We start from the raw sequence: 22147 nt of genomic DNA, 5'->3' as shown, positions 1-22147 counted from the left end.
GTTTCCTTAGTTGCTGGGTTGATTGTTTCCCTTTTCCTTTGCCCACTCCTTCCCTGTATTCCAAATGCCTTTGTGATACCATAGTACTGCCATGTAGAGTGACACGTTTTTGTTTTTACTGCTGTTGCCTGCCACTTTTGTAGCTTGGTGAAACAACCTATGGTTCTGGGTTCACATGTAACAACAACCCATAGTTTAAACACTCCAAAGTTCACAACCAAACAACAAACTGACCCATTTTGCACATCACCATGTCAATTCCTGGGTTGTTTGATCCAGAAATTGTGGGGACAAGCAAAGCACATGAGCCATTCACACTTTTAATTAACTCAGGAACATCCCGGAAAGTCTTGGTTGTTTATGAGTTAAAGAACTCAACATGGCTTGTAAGCATAGTTGTGTTCATACTTCATGACAACCCAGAATTCAGCATAAATAAATCATGGGTTGGTATTATTTGTGAACCGGGTCACTGTATTTAAGTAGTTTTGTGCTATTCCAAATGACTTCTTGAGAAGTTTACAGTGATTTTGATGGCTAAGTAGATTTCATAAAGTATTTGAACTCTTGATTGTCTCTGAGATGTTTCTTATATTTAGGATATGTGTATGAGAGATGATGTAAGGAAAGTTAGGGAAAGGATTTCAGTCATGTTGTTACACAGCTGCAGACATTATGATCACATAGCCAGTTGAAAGTGGTGTTTCTTTGGCTGGTGGTATTGGGCTGGAGGATCTAAGTGGGAGGTTACACAGCAGTTCACCCAGCTTCTCTATGTGCCCTTTTGGTCAGACAACTTGATACTTTGCTGCCACCTGAACCTGAAAGTTACTGAGCCCATTAGTCTGGGTATGTGGCACCATAAATTTTGCATTCACCCTTAGACCTGTGCCCTTATTCAGCAAGTAACTGACCATTTATATTGTTCTTCCTTTTCCATGCAGGCATTGATGGCAATATGTGCTGAATGCTTTGGTGACATATTGCTATAAAAGCATTATTAAATTGTCCCTGAGACTGTGTATCTCACTCACATCAATCTAATACACAGGATCTCCCAGGAAATCTTAAGAACTGTCAACTTGCAGCTGCAGTGAAATTTGATTTTGCATGGAAGTGAACTGTTTCTTCCCTGCAGGCAGATCTAAATCTCCACCTTCGCTTGTTTATACACAGAGCTTCACCTTCCTTTCACCTACCCCACCCCTGTTGATTATCTTTGGCATTCCTGAATAATCTTTTAAGTGTGCACTACACGTACTTGAGTAATGAAGGCACTTTCAGAATGCTGTTTTCAAATGGGGTTGAATGGTGAACTCCTATTTTATTTCTGTTTTATATCTTATCTTTCCTTCAAGGAGGTGCACATCATCCTTCCCCATTTTTGTCCTCTCTGCAACCCTGAGGAGTAGGTTAGGCTGAGACATAGGCTCTGGCAGATGGAGGGAACTACAGGGAAACCAGCCGGGCCACCAAGGAAGCCTCCTAGCAGTAAGAATCCGATGTGGATCAGATGATACTTGATGATCTCTGTAAAAACGTTCCAGATCAGGCTTGCTCTCTGGTCTGAACAACAAGGGGACTTAGAAGTTGCTGTGTTCTCTGGGATATATTGCCTGTCTTTACCCTCAGTCTAACTGAAGCTGAGAATAGCTGCTGGGATGAGGAGAAATGTGGAGCAGAACCACCTGCACAGGGCCCCTAAGATCAGGCCTCAGGTCTCCAGGCTGGGCAAAGGATCAGGATGGGACTGTCTGGGGTGGTGATGGGAAGCGCAATTCTGGCAGAGAAATTGGAGGAGAAAGTACAGGATCTGTGTGGAGGGGGGTTATTATTTATTCACTTATTTACTGCATTGCTAAGCCGCCCAATAAACTAAGTTCTGTAGGCGGCATTCAAATTAAAAACATAAAATACAAAGTAACAATAAAGCAATGATACTGAAACAGATTAAAAACAGCAGAACACGATAAAATCTAAAAATAAATCCTGTAACGGGGTAAAATATTGCAAAGATTTTAAAACACCAAATGTTCCTAAAATGCCTGAGAAAAGAAAAGATTTTCACATGGCACTGGCAAGCCCATAACGTAGGTGCTAGGTGAGCCTCTCTGGGGAGGGTATTCCACAGATTGGGTTCCACCACTGAAAGGCCTTCTGCTTGTAGCCACCTGTGATGTTTTACTGCTTATGCCTATGTTGTTAAGTATAAAGTGTTAAGGTTTGCAGAGTTTAAAGTAAGCACTCACTGTGTGTTTGATGCAGATTGGCAAGTATGGGTCATAGAAGAGTTAATGAGTGCTGGATGGAGGGAGAGTGCTGATTGGATGTTTGTGTGGAGTGCCTGGATTGGCTGTGTGAGAAGGGGAGGAGTTGGAAAACTGTGGGGAATATATATTTATTTTTTATTTATTATTTAAGTATTTTTATGCCGCCATTCAGCCAAAAAAGGCTCTCATGGCGGCTTACAAAAGTATTTCTTGACAGTCCCTGCCCACAGGCTTACAATCTAAAAGACATGACACAAAAGGAAAGGGGATGATGAGGAGGAGGGGGAAAAGGAAAGCAAATTCAGGCACTACAATCTTAGTTGGAAAGTTCAGCAGTTACAGGAGACAGCAGGAGGGAGGGGGCTCTGAGCTGGAGCTGGACCCAGGCACGGTGGAGAGGTGCCTGGCTGCTGCTTCCTCCCTCACTGGTGGCCTCTGCAGAGACAGTTGGTAGCAGGAGGGAGGGGGCTCTCAGCTGGAGCTGGACCCAGGCACGGTGGAGAGGTGCCTGGCTGCTTCTGAAGAGAAAAGGTATTGAAAGCTTTGGGATAGAGATAGGAAGGGTCTGCGTGTTTTGTTGTTTTGGTGGTTTAGAGTGTTGAAATGAGAACAGAATAGTTTAGAGAGGGGCAGAGTAGGTAGGAGTACTTGAAGTTATATTTTGTGAAACATTAAAGGGAATTAACCTATGAAACCACTACACTTTGTGCTCTGAAACCACTACTCTTTGTGCTCTGAAACCACTACGCTTGTCACTGAGAGAAACCAATAAGCTTTGAACCTGCATAATCATCTTGTTAAATAAATAACATTCATTTAAACCTGGTGTGGACATTAGAGTACCTGGGGAAGGGTACAGGTAATCATATGGTGGCAGCGGAAGGGAGAAGGTTGGGTCAAGGGTGCTGATCTGTGCTGCTGTGGGGGCTTATGCAGAAGTAGGCGTGCCACAGGGACAGAGTTGGCATCTCTAGCCCTGACGAGTGCACCTTTGCTGGGTCCTTTGGAGTCACAAAAGAAGTAAAGTGATCCAGAAGTAAACCCAGTGGAGGGTGGGCATCACACCACCCTCCTCTCTTTTTTTGGTGGGAACATTGGCAAAAGAGACTCAGAAGTGAACCTTACGGTCTGTATAGGTAAATATGGGAGGAGATACTCCTTCAGGTAATCTAAACTGAGGTTAAGCTGCCCCCTTTTCTTCCCCAAAGAACACTTAAAAGATGAACACAGTCACCGGGTAGGATTATGTAATCTATGTTATTTCCTTATTTTAAGAATGTATGAAATTTCAGAACCATGTCAGATAACTAAACAGGAACATAGATAGATAGACTTACAAAGTTCTTCTAGCTTGCTGTGCGTCCGAACATTGGGAAAGTAGGGTCATTTCATAAATGTTTAAACATAAACATAGAAACAAGAAATAAACAGACAAATGTACATGGTGGTGGACCCAGATATGTACATGTTTTGATATTTTGGCAGAAGCAAGAGCTGGTTGGTGCTATTGTGGTATAGGAAGCCTTGATTTGAAGCGCTGACATTGTTGATGTATTCAAGCGGTGAATCTAAAAGTGAGTTGAGGGGGGAGGGTCACTAAACCCTGGTTAAATAGAACTTTTCAATAACTCCTCATTCTGGTCTAAATGATCAAATAAATAGTGGAGGAGTTATCTGTCCTGTGAATGACAGGCGGCTATGGCTAAAACATCCTAATCAGTTTCTGTAGACAAATTGCATTAATAACAATCCTAATATAGTAACCTCTATCTTGGTTAGCATTAACTTAGGACTTGTTTTATGCATGCTAAATGATAGACTTGATAACAGCAAGCTGTTTGCTTTTGTCCAGTATAACAAGCTGTCTATAATTGCTATATATGACAGTGAACATTATACTTTATAGATGGTCACTTGATTAACCACCAGAGTGGCTAATCCAGAGTTAATCCAGACAACCAGCCTTTATTTTACGTACCACGGACACACTATTACTCTGTCTGCAAAGGAAAGCAAGTTCCAGACCTCACAATTGCTGCTGCATTATGTCATTGCCCACTGCTTTTGTACATTGTTGAATGCCTGGACCGTTTCCATTGTGCGCGCATGTGGTTTTGTATGTTTATAAGCACGGTGGTTCTTGGTTCCATTTCTCAGGATTGAAACTATACTACTCTAAGGAAGCCTCTTTAGTGGGCTGCCATGCATTTTGGTCTTTAGAGTTTATTGGGAGGGAGTCAAATGGTTGCAATCCATAGAATTGCAGAGCAGGATTGAGTGCTGTGGAACAATCCTGAACATGGAATGTTTGGATGTTTCCAGCTGAAACACAGCTAGGAAGTGGGGCTGTAATCTTATAGGTTCCTCTTTGTTAAGCCTGTTTCAAACAAACACCACTCTTTGAACAGGAACATTCTGATCTATGTCCATGTTTAACAGTTTCAACTAAGATACTCTGTAGCCAAGGAAAATGCCAATTGGTATTCTTTGCTGCGAACACTGCTGTCCTTGATATGCTTCATCTGTCTTTTGTGAAACTGTTTGTTGAAATCTTCTTGTTTCTTCTGGGATGGAATGCTGGGCGTGTAGGCTGGTGTAGAAAATACTTGTGTGTCTTCTGTGAAAGACACTTTGCTTTCAATAAATAGAACCATTGTTTTGAAAATCTGTGCCCAGTAAAGTGTGGCTTGCATCGGTCTCAGTGTTTAAAATACGTAAAGATCAGAATTCAACCAGGCTGAATTATCTGAAGCTCCTATTCGCAACAGACGAAAGAAATGTATTTTTCACCCTTTTCCCTCGGATATTTCTAGCTGTGTGAACAGAACGGGCATTGTGTCGTTGTTTGCTATGTGATGATCTGGACGTAAAGGATCTTACTCAATGAGGACCAAAGTGGTAAACAACATTCACGGTGGGACAAGAAAAGAAAACTTAAGAAAGGGTAAACTGTATTTCAAAATGCAAATTTTACTCTGCTGTTCTTTCTGTCTTTTATGAGGTGATGTAAATTGGATTAAAATACTACCTGGCACCCTAGCCCTTAAGGACATCTATTTCAAAGTAACTTTCTTTTTAAAATAAACCAGCCTTGCTTTGAGTAAATATAGTTAGGATTGATCTGATTGTAAATCATCTGTCTTTGACTTTTAAATGAGCGTTCTATAATTTATAAATTATTTATAAACTCCTGTCTCTTACAATGGAAATTTGGAAAACACAACTTTATTATATTACCATTGACTTCAAAAGATATATTTTTTTAAAAAGCAAGTAAGTGCGATAACTTCTTTAATAATTTCTAGTGTTTTTAACATATATCTTTCTAGTATCACGAACTTATGCCTGTAATCTTACATATATACATCTGTGTATCACTACAATACTTTTTGTGTGGTTGGGATTTTGGTGCGAAGAGGCCTTTTTTAAACAATTTTCTTAATGAATTTTGATTTGAGTGTGGCTGGGTGAGCTAGAAATCCAACTAAAATAAATAATGTTTATGAGTGTACATTTATTTAGTAGCATGGTTTTAGTGGATATTAAGCTCTTTTGACACTCTGCATGGTTATCTTATCAACTGTACTTTTAAAGGCACAGCAGAGACTTATCTTTGTAAACCATTGTGTGTGTTGGTATTTCTGTATGAAAAATTATGAAGCTACTGGGGGTTAGGAGGACAGAAGTAACTTCGTATATTGTATAAATGATCCTCTACTCTGAATGCAACTTACTTTATTAAATTTATATCTCACTTTTCCTGTAGGATGAGGTGGGGAAAAAGTACATTGGAACCAGTTGTTAGATATCTGGGTAATTTGCAGTTGATTGGCAAGGTTTTTTTTTTTTTTTTTTTAACTCAACAGCAGCAAGTGGGAAAAATCTGTCAATTTTTGATGTGATAATAATTTATTTGCCTCAGTGTTCCTCACCTGTTAAATGTGAAGACAAAGTGGTTGCCTTTCACATGACCTTTTTGCAGCAGTTGTGGTCAGATTTTGAAGCTTCATATTAAAATCCTATATCTACTCAATTGTAAACTTATACATGCAGGTTATCCCAATGTATGGGACAGGGGTACAATAGGTAATTGGCTGCAACGCCGTGAGCTGGCATATCCTCTATGGAGCAAAAGTGCTGTACATGGGGTTCCAAGGTAGTCTCCAATTCAAAAACTGATGAGATCCACTCCTCCTTAGCTTCGGAAGGATTCAGCATTATTTGCCTTTTGTACATATTCTCAGTGGTTTAAATAGGTCAGTGTAAGAACTTTTGAAAGTGGTATTGCAGATGATCAACATTTGTTGGTAATGATTGCAGTCAGTTGCTTATGTGACTGAACTTTTTCGTAGTGGAATGTGGAAACAAGGAATTTGAATGATGGGAATTTAAAACGATCTACGATTTCCTGACTGTTCCAGCCCCAAATGAGTCACTGGAGGAAGAGAACCAGATCAACAGAATCCCTTTTTTGCCTGCATAGTAGAACAAGTTACAACGTTCACTAGTGATTATTTCACTTCTACTTCAAATAGTTCAAGGTGACAACTTCAGTGCATAGAAGCTGTGTGTATGTTGGCAGTTCTGGCACTTGTACCTATGATCAGAGCAGCGTGCCCTGACTTGTAGTCCAGCCCATCTGGAGGACACCAACACCTATGTCTGTGGGATTATAGGAGTTGTAGTCCAACATATCTGGAGGGCACCAGAACCTTGATCAGAAAGTTAGGCCTCAGCTAGACCTAGCGCGACAGAGGGGTGAAGTTCGTGCAATATTTTTATTGTGAGCTCTCCCCCTCTGTTCACACATGGCACGCTACAGCCTCAGAGGGAGAGGCGTCGCGCGTGCCATTTGTTCTTAGCGACAGGAGTGCACAAGCGCTTGTGTGCAAAAGGTAAGCCTTTTTTTAAAAATAATAATATTCCCCAGACCCCACCCCCCACCCCACCCCCGATGGGTGCAGAGCTCCTGAGGAGCTCTGCGCCCTGTGCAAGTAGCCAGGACAAACTGTGACGCCCAGCCACACGTTCCGTGGTCTCAGCCTAAAGTGGAGGGAGAGATCCCGAGGCAAGAGTGGGATCCCCTGTGCGTCATGTGGACACACAGGGACGTTCCCGGGGATCGCCCCAGGATAAAGCCCTGTCTAGCTAAGGCCTTAGTTGCCTCTTTCACCTTCCTTAGTAAGCATTCTATAATAGTTCTATAATAATCTCAATTCCTGTCCCTCATCCTGGGAAATCCTCTTTTCCATGCTCCCTCCATAAGTCAGCTGTTGGAGGCCCCTGGAAGCTAGTTGCATTGGGCTCATTCTCCTTGATTGCCTAGTCCTTGGACTCTGTGCTATTGCTCCTGCGACGACTCCCTTGTTTCTTCTCCATCTCACAAAGCCAGGCCTTAGCGCCTGTAGATAGTTCTGTTTCCTTCCAGCCAGGTTACAACAAGGCCTTGTTGTCAGCACACTTGGGTACCCAGCAGTCTATTAGTTCTGCAGGATTTCTCTGCTTTGGCGGGGAGCTGCGTTGTGTCATACAACCCTGATAAAGCCTGTGGAAGTTTCTAGTGAAAGCCTGATGACATGGAAGAAGACAGTGGGGGAAATAGGGATACTGAAAGCTCCCATCAAATTGCCACTCACATTTCTAGCTAGTAGGGATATGAACAGCATCCGTCTAGTGCTTTTTGCTGTCATTGATAAGTACAGTGAATTTTTTCAGACGTCTTTTCTGTGTGGCGCAGAGTGGTAAAGCAGCAGTTTCTGCAGCTGAAACTCTCCCCATGGCCTGAGTTCGATCCCAGCGGAAGCTGGTTCTCAGGCAGCCGGCTCGGGTCGACTCAGCCTTCCATCCTCCCGAGGTCGGTAAAATGAGTACCCAGTTAGCTGGGGGAAAGGTAATAACGGCCGGGGAAGGCAACGGCAAACCACCCCGCTATAAGGCCTGCCAAGAAAATGTCAGCGAAAGCTGGCGTCCCTCCAAGAGTCAGTAATGACTCAGTGCTTGCACAAGAGGTTCCTTTCCTTTCTTTTCCTTTCTGTGTACTGATCAAGCCTGCAGTTTTTCTCCACAGATTTACCCCTCCCTTAGCCATGGGTTATGACATCCAAGGCACCATTGGACCATTTCAATGCACCATTTCACGGTAATTTCCAAATGGTGTTTTTAAATTTCTAAATAACCTGGGAGACTAAATCTAAAGATCTTATTTCAAAAATGGCTAAGTGCCCTTTTTAATCTGTCCTAGGTCTCCTCTTAACCAATTCCCAATAGAGTGTGAGATGTAAAGGGAGCCTTTAACCCTGTTTATAAGTTGTCTGTCCAACCAGCTTGCTCCAACCAAATTACATGAAGTAATTTCGGAAAAACAAACTCTTTTTTTTTAAATCCAGTTTTGAAGCTTTCATTTTTACAGTAGCTCTCTGTCCTGCAGGGCATGGCTTGTGAAGGGTGCCTGTGAGATCACTTTTACAGTAGCTATATGCAGCTGTTAAGCTGGGGGACTGTGAATCTCTTGTATGCTGTTTTCACGACTACAGCTGTGTTTTTGTTGAGCATTTTTGAATTGATCCAGTCTCATATACTGACAAAAGCATCATATGATGGGAGGAAAGTTTTTTTTTAAACCCCATAATCCTTAACATTTTTCATCTCCAGGGCCCATATTTTAACCTAATGTTAAACATGGAATCCACTTCTATCTATTTCTTCCACCTTATATGTCCTTCTCTTTCTGTCCCTTGGGTATCCATGCCTCAAAGAGGACTAGGCCCTCTATATTTTTTAATAGTTGTATATACATGAGTTTGTCACACAAGTGAGAAAGCCGCTCCTCTTCTGCATAACTATTAAAGTAATTCTCTTTGCTGTTCTTTTCAACTTTTCTTTTTCTTCTCTTAAAGAAAACTGTGGTGCCATTACTGCTACCCGCTTGTGGGCCCCAACTCACCAGTAAAAGTGCTGTTTTAACTTCAAGGTCTAGATCTGGCACTTTGAAAACTGATTAATTTGAAATTTGAGAATATATAAATCATTTTCATAACTTAGAATGGAATCCCCACTTCTCCTAATACCTATTTTAATTTCCATCCATTTCTTGCTGCTTTTAATAAATCTCATGTGAGGCTGGATTAACATAATATTAAACTGTCAAAATGGCTTGCAAGAAAGCTTAAGTTGATGATTGCCAAAAGTAAGGAGGATTATTTCCTGTCCGTGAATGTATGATTTTTTTTTGTGATAAATGTAGGAAATTATTAAATGCTATGGAAAACGTCAGAATTTATTACTGTTCCGCATGCCGTAGGGAAAAGAAGGCCAAATGTTGTTATAAATCTATCCTTCACTTAAAAAACGCGCACAACCCTATGAATGACAAGGCTGCCTGTTCTAAATATTGTTTTTCAGGTTTTAAATTAGACTTGAAAAACTTGGAGATGTTGGGGTTGCCTTATTCAATATGCTTATTGCGGTTCTGGCCAATGCTTCAGGGTGGATTGATTTTCAATCTTCCAGAAAAAGTATATTAAGAATGTATACTTATACTTGTCTTAGCAGAAAAATGACCAACTTAAATCAAATTTCCCATTTTGTAATTTGTGTGTTGAGAATATATATAATTGATTACTTGTTGTAACAACGGACCACAACACAATCTTTTCCTCCCACTAGACCAGCATTCTACAACTTAGTGCTCTCCAGTTGTGTTGGACTACAACTCCCATCATCTCCAGCCAGGCCCATGCTGGCTGGGGCTAGTGGGAATTCTAGCTGAACACACGGGAGGGAGTCAGGTCAGGATAGGCCCCACTTAGCCTTCTTGACAGGGTGTTGTCTTCCTCTTGACACTTTGCTAGAGCCATTTGGCTGTCATTTTAAGGTTATACCTTGATGGCTCCATCCTGGGTTGCGTGTTTGGTAAGTGTTTTGTGTGTGGGACATTTAACTCTCTGTATCCAGATTATAAGTTGAGTTGGTTGGTGTATGCTGTCAGTATGCATTTGTATCTTATGTTATGATAAGTATTTTAAAGTACTCTAGAACAGTATCACCTCATGCTTAACACTTCTGTCACACTTGCAAGGGAAGTTAGCCAAACCAGAAAGACCTGAACTGGTGCATTGCACACTATTTGAACTTAGTCATTAGTGCCTTTCCATTCTGGTAAGCAGAATTAACTAGTGACCTCGTACATATATAATTTGTTGGCTCACAATGCAGAACACTGTTGGGAAGAGCAAAACCAGGGACGTGAAGGGATAAACTGGTGTTAACTTTGTTCATGACCCATTGACTTACAGGACGTTTTGCCTCTTGGGAAGATATTTAGATGCAAATGCAGTAAGTCAAGCCTTAACCTCTTCTTCCTTTCTCTAAAGAAGGGCATTATCATATCTGTAACACCACCAGTTCTAACATTTTTAAACCTTGGAAAAGAATTCCCAGCTATGCTGAAAAAGAATATAGCAACTAAGATGCACATTAAAAAAGAAGATAATATGCATAGGGGTGGAGTGGGGGGGGGAGAGATAGAACATGTGTTAGATGCTCCTGGAATCAAAAAGAAGATTTTTGTTCATTGGGGGAACTGGTAGAGGGAAATAATAAAGTGTAATAAGGAAGGGATTTTACTTTATGCACAATGGCTGCATTTGCACATAATGATAAAGCAGAAATCCTGATTTAATAAACCATAATGTGAATGAGCTGGTGTGGGTAGATGCTGCCCATTGGATCTTCTCTTCATGAAGGTGGGTTAAAAAACTAGAAAGGGGAAAGCTTTGTATTACATCCAAACCCAGGAATATGCTTAAGTGCAACCAAACAAGCCAGATTCTGTAAACCAGCTTTAAGCTGTTTTTTTAAAAAAAAAATTAAAATCCTATCTTGTTTGGATACTCTTAACCATAATCTCGGGCTGGAGTATATGAAGCTCTTCCCTTCCTGCATGAAGGGAGGAGGAAATAGGCAGTGAGTTCCATAAATTAACTATGCACTGTGTGGAGAAGTCCTTCCTTTTATTTGTCCTGGATCTCCTACCACTCAGCTTCATGGGATGACCCCATTGGATTCTAGTATTTTGAGAAAGGGAGAAAAATGCCTTCCTACCATAATTGTACACCTCTATCATGTCTCCCCTTAGCCTCCTTTTTTCCCAAGCTAAATAAGTAAAAGTAGAGTTTTGCGATCAACTATAAATACACCATGAATGATTTCTAGAATGCACATACACACCTGGCACTAATTGAATGTTAATATCTACTTGGGCCCTGTGTTTCTTAGGCCAAATAACTAGACATTACAATATATGGGTAGCTGCTATCCTCACGTCTCTGCCTCCCTCCTTCCCAGTAACATTTAACAATACAAAAAAAATGATGAGGAGTCACTTACACAAGTATGCCAACCCTCACTCCACTTCATAGACCTGGGTTTGCACGTAATGGCAATCCAGAATACAGGTTGACTATGGGATGTCATTGAATTGTGAGTTCATAGAATTATAGAATCATAGACTAGTAGAGTTGAAAGGGGCCTATAAGGCCAGTGAGTCCAACCTCCTGCTGAATGCAGAAATCCTCCTTACAGCACACCTAAAAGATGTTGTTGAATCGTGGGTTGCTACGTGCACACCGTGCACTATGGTTTAACTGTGAGTTGTTAACCATAAGCAACTTAAGAGTTCACAACCCAACAACAAATCATGAATTCTCTTCCTGGGTCGTTTGTGGTGAACAGCCCAGAGTTAAACCATAGCGTGGAGTTCACATGTAACAACCCACCATTCAGCTCATACTCTAGCTGTTGTTGTGTGTGAACAGGCCAATGACTTCATGGCATATGCTAAATTGTTAGTTGTTACGGGGGTGAAAGGAGGGTATGTAGGGTTGCTGAGTTTGGAAATAGCTGTACCTTCTTGTTCAGTCTGATAATGTGTCTTGCTCCATTATTTTCTTTTTTAAATGGGTTAAATGTTTTGGGACAAAGGGAATGACTTAGCATTGGTGGCTTCCCCGGAACAATTCTTCTAAATGCTCTCAGTGCCCCTCCAAGCTTTTTTGCCATCTGATAAAGACTTTTTTTTAATTAAGGAAGTCATTTTTGAGCTGCTGAATGTTATTAATGCTATAGTTTAAATTTTACCCTGAAAATTGGTTTAAGATTTATGTCTTGCATCTTGGCTATGGCTGCTGTTTTAGTATGGTTTGTAGTCTGCTTTTAATTGATTGTTTTGATGATGATTTATGTAGTACATCACTTAATATTTTGAAAATAGAGAACGAAACTAATATACTTTTATAAATAAATAAATCTTTATCATTGAAACTGGTTTGCAATGAAGAATCATCCTCTATGTTGTCCTGAACTTCTAAAACATATATAAGTTTTATATTGAGTCATCAGAGCAGATGCATGGAGATAGATACATAGGTGAAATAGTGAAATTCGTTGTGTCATATAACTGCTTTAGTGAAAACACTCATGAAGCTCCCACACCTTCCATGAAGAATTATTTTGCTTTCATGTACTTTACTTAATCATTTATTTTTATTTAAAACATTTTATTGTTTAAACAAATCTTGAGGCTACTATTGTATTTATTATTATTATTATTTATTTATTTATTTATTTATTTATTTATTTATTTATATAGTACCATCAATGTACATGGTGCTGTACAGAGTAAAACAGTAAATAGCAAGACCCTGCCGCATAGGCTTACAATCTAATAAAATCATAGTAGAACAATAAGGAGGGGAAGAGAATGCCAACAGGCACTGGGTAGGGTAAACAGGCACAGGGTAGGGTAAAACTAACAGTATAAAGTCAGAACAAAATCAAGATTTAAAAGCTTTAGGAAAAAGAAAAGTTTTTAGCTGAGCTTTAAAAGCTGCGGTTGAACTTGTAGTTCTCAAATGTTCTGGAAGAGCGTTCCAGGCATAAGGGGCAGCAGAAGAAAATGGACGAAGCCGAGCAAGGGAAGAAGAGACCCTTGGGCAGGCGAGAAACATGGCATCAGAGGAGCGAAGAGCACGAGCGGGGCAATAGTGTGAGATGAGAGAGGAAAGATAGGAAGGAGCTAGACCGTGAAAAGCTTTGTAGGTCAACAGGAGAAGTTTATATTGGATTCTGAAGTGAATTGGAAGCCAATGAAGAGATTTCAGAAGTGGAGTAACATGGTCAGAGTGGCGAGCCAAGAAGATGATCTTAGCAGCAGAGTGGTGAACAGAAACCAACGGACTGATGTGAGAAGAAGGAAGGCCAGAGAGAAGAAGGTTGCAGTAGTCCAACCGAGAAATAACCAATGCATGAACAAGAGTCTTGATAGAAGAGAAAGACAAAAATGATTGAATCCTGGCAATATTATACAGGAAAAAACGACAGGATTTAGCTACTGCCTCAATATGAGGAATAAAGGAGAGCGAGGAATCAAATATAAAGCCAAGACTACGAGCTTCCTTGACCGGAGTAAGTGTAACATCATTGACAGTAAGAGAGAATGAGAGATGAGGAGAAGGTTTAGGAGGAAAAACAAGCAATTCAGTCTTTGCCATATTAAGTTTCAAACGACGATGAAGCAACCAAGCGGAGATATCTGAAAGACATGCCGAGATACGATCGTGAACATCAGGACAAAGATCCGGAGATGAAAGATATAATTGTGTATCATCAGCATACAGATGATATTGGAGGCCATGAGATTGAATAAGATTACCTAAGGGCAACATGTATAAAGAAAACAACAACGGACCAAGCACCGAGCCTTGCGGAACCCCTACTGAAAGGGGAAAAGAAGAAGACGAGCTGCCATTAGCCAACACGCTGAAAGAGCGACTCGCTAGATAGGAGGCAAACCAGTTATAGACAGAGCCACAAAATCCAATGTCATGAAGGGAATCTAAAAGAAGATCATGATCAACCGTGTCAAAGGCTGCAGTTAGATCAAGGAGAATAAGAACGGAATAATGGCCTTTAGACTTGGCAGTAAGAAGATCATTGGTAATCTTAGTAAGGGCTGTTTCAGTGGAATGCAAAGGACGGAATTCAGATTGAAAAGGATCCAGAGCAGAGTTACTAGAAAGAAAATCAAGACAACGAGAGTAGACCACACGCTCTAGGATCTTTGAAACAAACGGCAACAAAGAGACAGGTCAGTAGTTAGACAGAGATAGCCTATCAAGAGTAGGTTTCTTGAGAATAGGAGAGACTGTAGCATGTTTAAAAGCAGAAGGAAATGAACCAGAGGACAGAGAAAAATTAATAATATGAAGCAAGGAAGGGAGGATAGCAGGGAAAAGATTAATAAAGACACGAGAAGGAATCGGATATTTGCTATACTTATAGCAATTGTTGGGTCTATGATGACATGATTCTCAGGAACACACATTTACTTCAATCCTTCTTGGAAACCAATCCCATTCTATTTCAATGGAGCTGTCACAGTACTCACTCTATACAATGATTACCAAGGCCCTGGGCATGTTTTGCTTCCTCTTTAATTTTTCACACTTAGCATTTTTTACAGTAGTTTAGCACAGTTTTGCCCTAAACTTTACAATTAGGTCTTTTTGTCAACTTGTATAGTGCTCCAGTGAAAAGGTCCATGAGCACAGCCTAAGTTGTGAAGTTCTCCCTTACCCATGTGACTGTCAAGGGGGAAATGGGATTTCCCATCAGTGGCGAAAGTCTCCATGAGTACAGATGCAAGCATGCAGACTACAGGTGAACTTGTTCATCTCTAGATTGGATCTTCTACTAGATGTGTAATCAAAGGCGCTGAATGTAGAGGAATTCTCCACACACACAACAGTTCTTTGCTCATAAATTGGGCCGGTGTGAACAAGGTGGAGACATAAATATAGAAATTGATATTCCAGTAATCTAGATGCAGAAAATTGCTTATTAATTCCACTATCCAGGAAGTGAAATGGCTAGATTTAATCCTTCAGTTCCAGGTAGCTCACTAGTCTCAGTTTGAGACCCTGGGATTCCTGGTTCATGCTCCAGACCCCCTCGTGCCATGGTTGGTATTGATCTTTCTTTGGGAACAGCATAGCTTGCTTTGAACTCCTCCTTGTGTTGTGTGTTCATTTGTTAATAAATAGAACAGCTTCAATAAAGGAAACTGATGCTGGAAAAAGTGGTGTGAACTTTCCACTTAAGGAGGAAAACTGCTGACTGGCCCTCAGCCTGTTTCGTTTCCTTTTCAATTCACCCCATCATTTTCTAAAGCAGTTTTCAGTGGGAGTTTCCTCCAGCTGTCTCCATCTGCATGATCAACATGTTTGACAGATATTGTTCCAGTTAACCTTGTGGTGCCTTAAGAAAATAGAGTTTTGGGTAAAGATAAATAGTTATTACTCTGGAACCATCACTTTGGGTAGCAGCATAATGACAAGTCAGTTGCAGCCAATAACAAGGCATGTTGGTAACGTTTATCTGTTGAATATGGAAAAACAAACTTTCCAAGTACATTAAGCACCTTCAAAGTGCATTAAGTACCATCTTTGCAAAGTGTGTTCAGTACCTTCTACATATATGTACGTAATAGGGGTTTGCATCTAAAACCCCATCTGAAATGAATGAAAACATTTCAGCTTGATAAACAAACTTGAAAGACTTCTTCTAAAGGTTACCTACTTGATAGCACTCAAATGTCTAAACCTTCAGATGGCCAGATATATATTTTTCTATTCTAACCATGCACAGATTACTTTTGGTGACTGATGTGCCATGGATAGTAAAAAAGAAAAAGGAAGATCTCCTTGCTTATTATGTGTTGTGTTCCTTTAACTTTTGGCACACTTTAGGAGATGCCACAGTTGATGATGTGCTAGACTTGGAGTGGGGGGAAGAACTTGTTTTGAGTCCCCATGTTATGAAGCTCTTTGGATGCCTATTGATAAGTCACTAAGGTTCAGCCTAATCTTTCTCACAGTTGTGAGGACCAATTGGGACAACCCTACACAGTGTCCAGGAGGAGTGGGATATAAATATGAAGATGGTCATTTACTTCTTTGTTTAAACCAGGGCAACTCCAATGATCCTCGCCATTGGCTCTGCTGGCTAGGGCTGATAGCGGTTATAGACCAAAACATCTAAAGCGCCATGAATTGCCCACCTCTGGTTGAAAATGCAGAGGGCCAAGTCCAACCCACAGTGGCCTGCTGCCAAATCCCATTGCTAGAAATAGTATTATACGTATGTTTGACAACTGGGACCAAGTGATAGGCTTCAGGAAGCCAGATTTGGCCCAAGGGCTTCCAGCTGCCAGCCCCTCATCTTCATCTAGGGAGCTAGTAAAGTTGGAGAGATCAGATTTCTCTTTCATTAACTTCTGTTTAGTATTCACAATTCTACACTGAATCTTTTGCCTCATAACCCTCTCCATCTCGCCTGCTATGCCGACTTTCCTGATGAGTCAAGCCATTATTTTAGTTGCTTGTTCTTACTTGCCCCTGCTACTTTTCTTGACATGACCTATGTTTTCTCTAACAGCATGTTTCATGTTCATTAGTTGTCCTGAGGGAAGAAAGCAAAGTAATAGGAATATTTTTAGCTGTTCAGTTGTCTTCTAATCTTTACACTTCATGAATCTGATCTGGTTTGTTCTGCAATTTTCAGGAGCAATAACATCTCAGCATGGGTAGTAGCTGTTCCTCTTAACAATTTCAATAAGCTCAGCCTACCAGTAACCGGAGAGAAGTTAAGAATAAAGCGCTTGCTTATTAAAAGAGAAGAGACCTGTCAGTTCAGACAGAAATAATAAGGCTAGTTAAAATGAGAAGTCAGAATTCCAATGGATACTTTCAACTCTCCTATGTACTTGGAGTCTTTTTCAACATCACTTTGACTGCCAGAGGATCCTTTGCTTGTTAGCACAGAATCCTTGTGCACTACAGTGGATTCTGGGCCATATTATCTGCTCTCCCAGAGTATTGACCAGGCACGTTGGGTCCAGCTGGCACCTGACACAAATCCTGAGTTCATTGTAATGCAGCTATCTCCTCTGAAGCAATGTGTTGCAGGGGAAGATTACGTAATGTAAATGTATCTTGGACAAAGTGTCCCCTCTCAGCCTACTCACTGACGAGCCCTTGATGAGTTTCCAAGGGGCATAGTTGGTAAGCCAGTGCCATAACCTATGACACTTCACAAACCATGTACTTGAGCTTTTATATTGTATTTTATATTATGGTTTTATACTGTTGTTTTATACTTTGAATGGTTTTAATTTTTGTGAACCGCCCAGAGAGCTCCGGCTATTGGGCGGTATAGAAATGTAATAAATAAATAAATAAATATTCTTTACACAGTGCATACTTAAACTATGGAATGCACTACCACAAGCTGTAGTGATGGCCACCAATTTGGATGACTTTAAACGGAAGGTGGATGAATTCCTTAACAAGGTATCAATGACATAGTCCTGATGGCTATGTGCTACCTCCAGTATCAGAGGTTGTAAGCCTATATACACCACTTGCTGGGGAACATGGGTGGGAGGGTGCTGTTGCACCGTGTCCTGCTTGTTCATCCCTGGCCGATGGCTGGTTGGCCACTGTGTGAACAGAGTGCTGAACTAGATGGACCCTTGGTCTGATCTAGCATGGTGATTCTTATGTTCTTAGTTTCCTACTGTAAGGTGGCCAATTTGTTCCATGTTGTAGAATGTATAGGTACCTTTAATGGCATGATTGATCTGCTAGGTCAGGGATGGGTGATTTGTGGCCCTCCAAATGCTTTGGCCTATAATTTCTATGAATTCTAGCCAACATAGTCAATGGTGAGTGTTCCTGGGAAGTGTAGACCAAAACATGTGGTGGGCCTACCCCCATGTTAGAGTTTCCATTAATAGGCTTGTAATTACAACCGGGGAATTTGGGGATAGGGGAATAAATAGTGCAAAATGAGCAGGTGTTGGGCCTTTTTTGCCCCACCTTTCTCTTTCCCACCCTCTACATCTGCATGCTTCAATGTGAGGTTGTAAATAGTATATTAACGGTTTCCCCAATCAAAAAAAGTGTTAATATTTTAATATAATTATTGCAAATACCAATATAGTTATTGCAAATAGTTCTTTATTCCTCTGTAGCCCTGTGCACATATTCAGCCTTCTCACTGGAGTAATAAAGGGGGTGGGGGTGGTTAAGGATGCGAATGAAAGCCATGCCCCCAAAGACCCCATCCCTGTCTGCTCGTCTTTGACCTTCCTATGTTGATGGTGAAGGTCTGAAGGGGGCTTCTACTAAAGTTCCCTTTTAGTCCTCATGCCTCAGTGCAATCAGGAATGTGATTCGGGAATCCCGATCAAGCAGAATTCCCATTCACATGGAGGCTTCTACTCACATCCAAGGCCATTTCAGACCTTCCAGCTCAACACAAGGAGGGAGTCGGGATACTGTGTACACATGAATTAAACTGCAGCTACCTTTTTAATATGTCCTATGCTTCTTAAGAGTCGTCTCCTTTGGGACCCAAGGATTGTCCCAGTAAAATTGTAATCCTATAATATGAACAGTTTTTCATACAGGGTGTTGTTTATCGGTGACTAAATTGGATGTATTTGACTGCAGCATCACATTTAAAGAGTGATTCTCTCTCCCCCCCCCAAATGTAGAATAGCCAGAATGGATACATCTTTAGTGTTTTGAAAACATGGTTTTGCTTATTGTTTTATCAGTGCTCAGGCAGGTATGCAAAAACATTGTGAAATGATGTAAAATTGTCAGTTAAAGACAGCATTTAATGCCTCCTTTTTATTTTGAGCATCTGTGTTTGTTTTTAAAAGGAAGCTTTTATTCTTCTTCTTCTTCAAACCACATAAAATTTGCGCCTGTCAAAAGAATCACTGTAACCTATTATTTCGTGTCCATTTTATCTTTTTCCAGGTTCGGATGCTGAGCAAGATGCTGCTGTCAAACTTGCCCAGGAGCGAGCTGAGATAGTTGCCAAGTATGACAGAGTAAGTTCCTGCAGTTCTTATGCTTATTTGCAATATTTGTTCTGCTTTCCTGGGCTAAGTCGCAATCACCTGGGTGAGCAGAGGACTGATAAACGTGTGGGCCTGCTCCACGCTTCCTGTCACCACCTGCTTCTTTGCATGATTCTCAGACAGTTATAGTAGTGCCACACTCTGTGTCTTTCTAGCTGGGTACTTCGGCTATGGGGTGGTATATAAATGTAATAAATAAATAAAATACTGCACAATATTGGGTACTGTTTTGCTAGGAAAAAGGAGGGGAGGAAAGATTCCTATTCCAGACAGGAAATAGTACCCAAATTACTTGCTACGGCTTCATATATTGCAAAAGAATGGGTGCGTATGTGACGTATAGCTCTTGAAAAGAACATAGGAGTTATCTTTTTGATTAGACCAGACATTGGTCTAGTACAATAATTTGTCTCTAGTAATGGCCAGGCAAATGAGTCCAGAAAACTCGCAAGCGTTTTCTGGTAAAGGTCTTGTTGGTTGTTGTTATTGTCTGGTGGATGGAGATATAGTGCCTTTGAACCTGGAAGTTCCATTTAGCTAATATGGCTAATAGTCACTATTTAGTACAATTATCCACCAATAATAATAATATAATTTATTTCTTACCCGCGTGTCTACTTGGATCGAGGCGGGGAACAACTGTGAATATAAAACACATTAAAAACCTATTAAAAGCTGATTAAAACATCCTTAAAACATTCTAAGATTCCACTGGATAGGCCTGCCGGAAGAGATCAGTCTTTATTGCTTTTTTAAATGCTAAAAGACTGTTAAGTTAACGAATCTCCTCCAGCAGGCCATTCCACAGTCTGGGAGCAGCAGAAGAGAAGGTCCTCTGGATAATACCCGTCAGCCTAGTTTTGGTTGACTGAAGTAGATTCTTCCCAGAGGACCTGAGTGTGCGGGGCGGATTATACGGTAGAAGGCGATCCCGCAGGTAGCCTGGATCCAAACCATGGAGGTAATAACCAACACTTTATACTTTGCCCGGAAACTAATTGGCAGCCAGTGAAGAGATTTTAAAACTGGTGTAATGGGGTCACCCCTAGGTGTACCAGTGACCAGCTTGGCTGTCATATTTTGGTTGCCTAATGCTGATGCTTTTTTATTTTCCTTTTTCTGCTGAATCTGAGAGGCATAATTACCACGGGTAAAATGGTAGGAGCAATTGTAGTGGTAGCTAATCATGCTTAAGAAATAGGGAAAATGTAGTGCAGACACAGCCTAGGTTTTTTGGGGATCAAAATAAACATGGGCTTCAATCCAGAGAGTACCTTTACACATGCACATAAGATTGAGTAGGCACACTAGGCTGTTAGAAAAATAGGAAGCAAAAGTCCCACTGCTGATTTCCCCCTTATGTTTCTCTGGATAATAAACCACGTAGCGCAGTAAAAATAGGGAGCTTGCTTCCACTTGTGAAATTCATATCAGCCTGTTGCTTCCTTACGCATATTACCATGTTGTGCTATAATCAATGAGTTATTTTCTTCTCTGTCTTTATGTGTTCTCTGTAGGGACGAGAAGGTGCACAAATCGAGCCATGGGAAGATGCAGACTACCTTCTTTACAGAGTTACTGATAGATTTGGTTTCTTGCAGTAAGTTGCATCGCTTGGTGAGGGCCTGACATTAAAAGTTTGTTGCTTGCATTTTTGACCTTAATTTTTGTATACCTGTCTGGCCAAATTATTGACTGCTTACATTTAATAGAATTGCTTTGTGAATAGGGTTCCATTTGGTGAATTCTTGTACAGTGCTCTTCATTTATTTATATTCTGCACTTTTCTCACTCAGTGATTTGAAATTGATCTGTACTTGGTAATAGAAAAGTCTTGGCCTTTGCCTTTCCTGTGTGTAAAAGTAACAATGAGATGTTCTGTGCAACAGAGCTCAGGTCAATGAGATATTTTGTAAAAGCCAAAAGAACTTTTCTTAAAAGAAGCTACATTTGCTTCTGGAACACAACTGCTGTTCCTTTTCCTGCAAAGGGAAAATAACCTTACTCCTTCTCAACATACATATCAACTGCATTTAATTTGTATCAGCTATTGAGATAACAAAATTATAGTGGAAAATAGAATTCCTTCACTTTCCAAAGCCAAGGTTATGATGTATTGTTCCTGGTTGCCTAACACTAATTATGAAGTAGGGAGCTTTCCATAGGCTTGCACACTCCCTCTTCCCCTTTCGTCATTCTCTTCTGTGGTTTGCTCTGTGGTGTAACATTGCATTGTGGTGTAACATTGCAAGCTGCATTGATGCTAACTATGGTTGATCCTAATCGGATTGTCAGGTGTGCAAACTTGCTTGAAGCCCTGGTTTACAAGGGCAATCCTGGTTCTCATCTCCTAATTTGAATGCTGATGAGTATGTAACGCTACAGCATGGTTACGCAAACCAGTGTGGTGTAGTGGCTAAAGTGTTGGACCGGGAATCTGGAGATCCGGGTTCTAGTCCCCACATGGCCATGGAAACCCACTGGGTGACTTTGGGCCAGTCACAGACTCTCAGCCCAACCTACCTCACAGGGTTGTTGTTGTGAAGATAAAATGGAAAGGAGGAGGATTATATACACACTGCCTTGGGTTCCTTGGAGGAAAAAAGGCGGGATATAAATGCAATAATAAATAAATAAATAAATAAATAAACAAATCATGGACCTGAGAGGGGAATTATGCATTAGGAGAACTGAAGATGCAAGCCTGCAGCATGAGAACCAGTTTCTAAACTATGGGCAATATTCAACGCTGCTGCCCTGATTACACCATTGATGCAGTGCTAGCATGACAAGCCTCTAGCACAATGTCAATAGCATATGCTGGCATGACAGATTTCCTCAGAAAACCTGTTGCACCAGCATACACTATTGGCAGTGCCTAGAGCAG

At 40.8% G+C, this 22147-nt stretch overlaps 1 protein-coding gene across 1 annotated transcript in view; it reads left to right on the top strand.

The window, feature by feature from the left end:
* USP6NL (USP6 N-terminal like) overlaps nucleotides 1–22147 on the top strand; it is a 152293-nt gene that overhangs the window by 56592 nt on the left and 73554 nt on the right. Inside the window, exons 3-4 of the mRNA XM_063134744.1 lie at nucleotides 19157–19230; nucleotides 20778–20860. Of these exons, the coding sequence (XP_062990814.1) occupies nucleotides 19157–19230; nucleotides 20778–20860 (157 nt within the window). The remainder of the gene's footprint in view (nucleotides 1–19156; nucleotides 19231–20777; nucleotides 20861–22147) is intronic.

Source organism: Elgaria multicarinata, chromosome 9 (genome assembly GCF_023053635.1).
Source record: "Elgaria multicarinata webbii isolate HBS135686 ecotype San Diego chromosome 9, rElgMul1.1.pri, whole genome shotgun sequence".
Taxonomy (NCBI): Eukaryota; Metazoa; Chordata; class Lepidosauria; order Squamata; family Anguidae; genus Elgaria; species Elgaria multicarinata.
The sequence above is the reverse complement of the archived record's forward strand: the minus strand, read 5'-3'. Positions and strand labels throughout refer to the sequence as shown.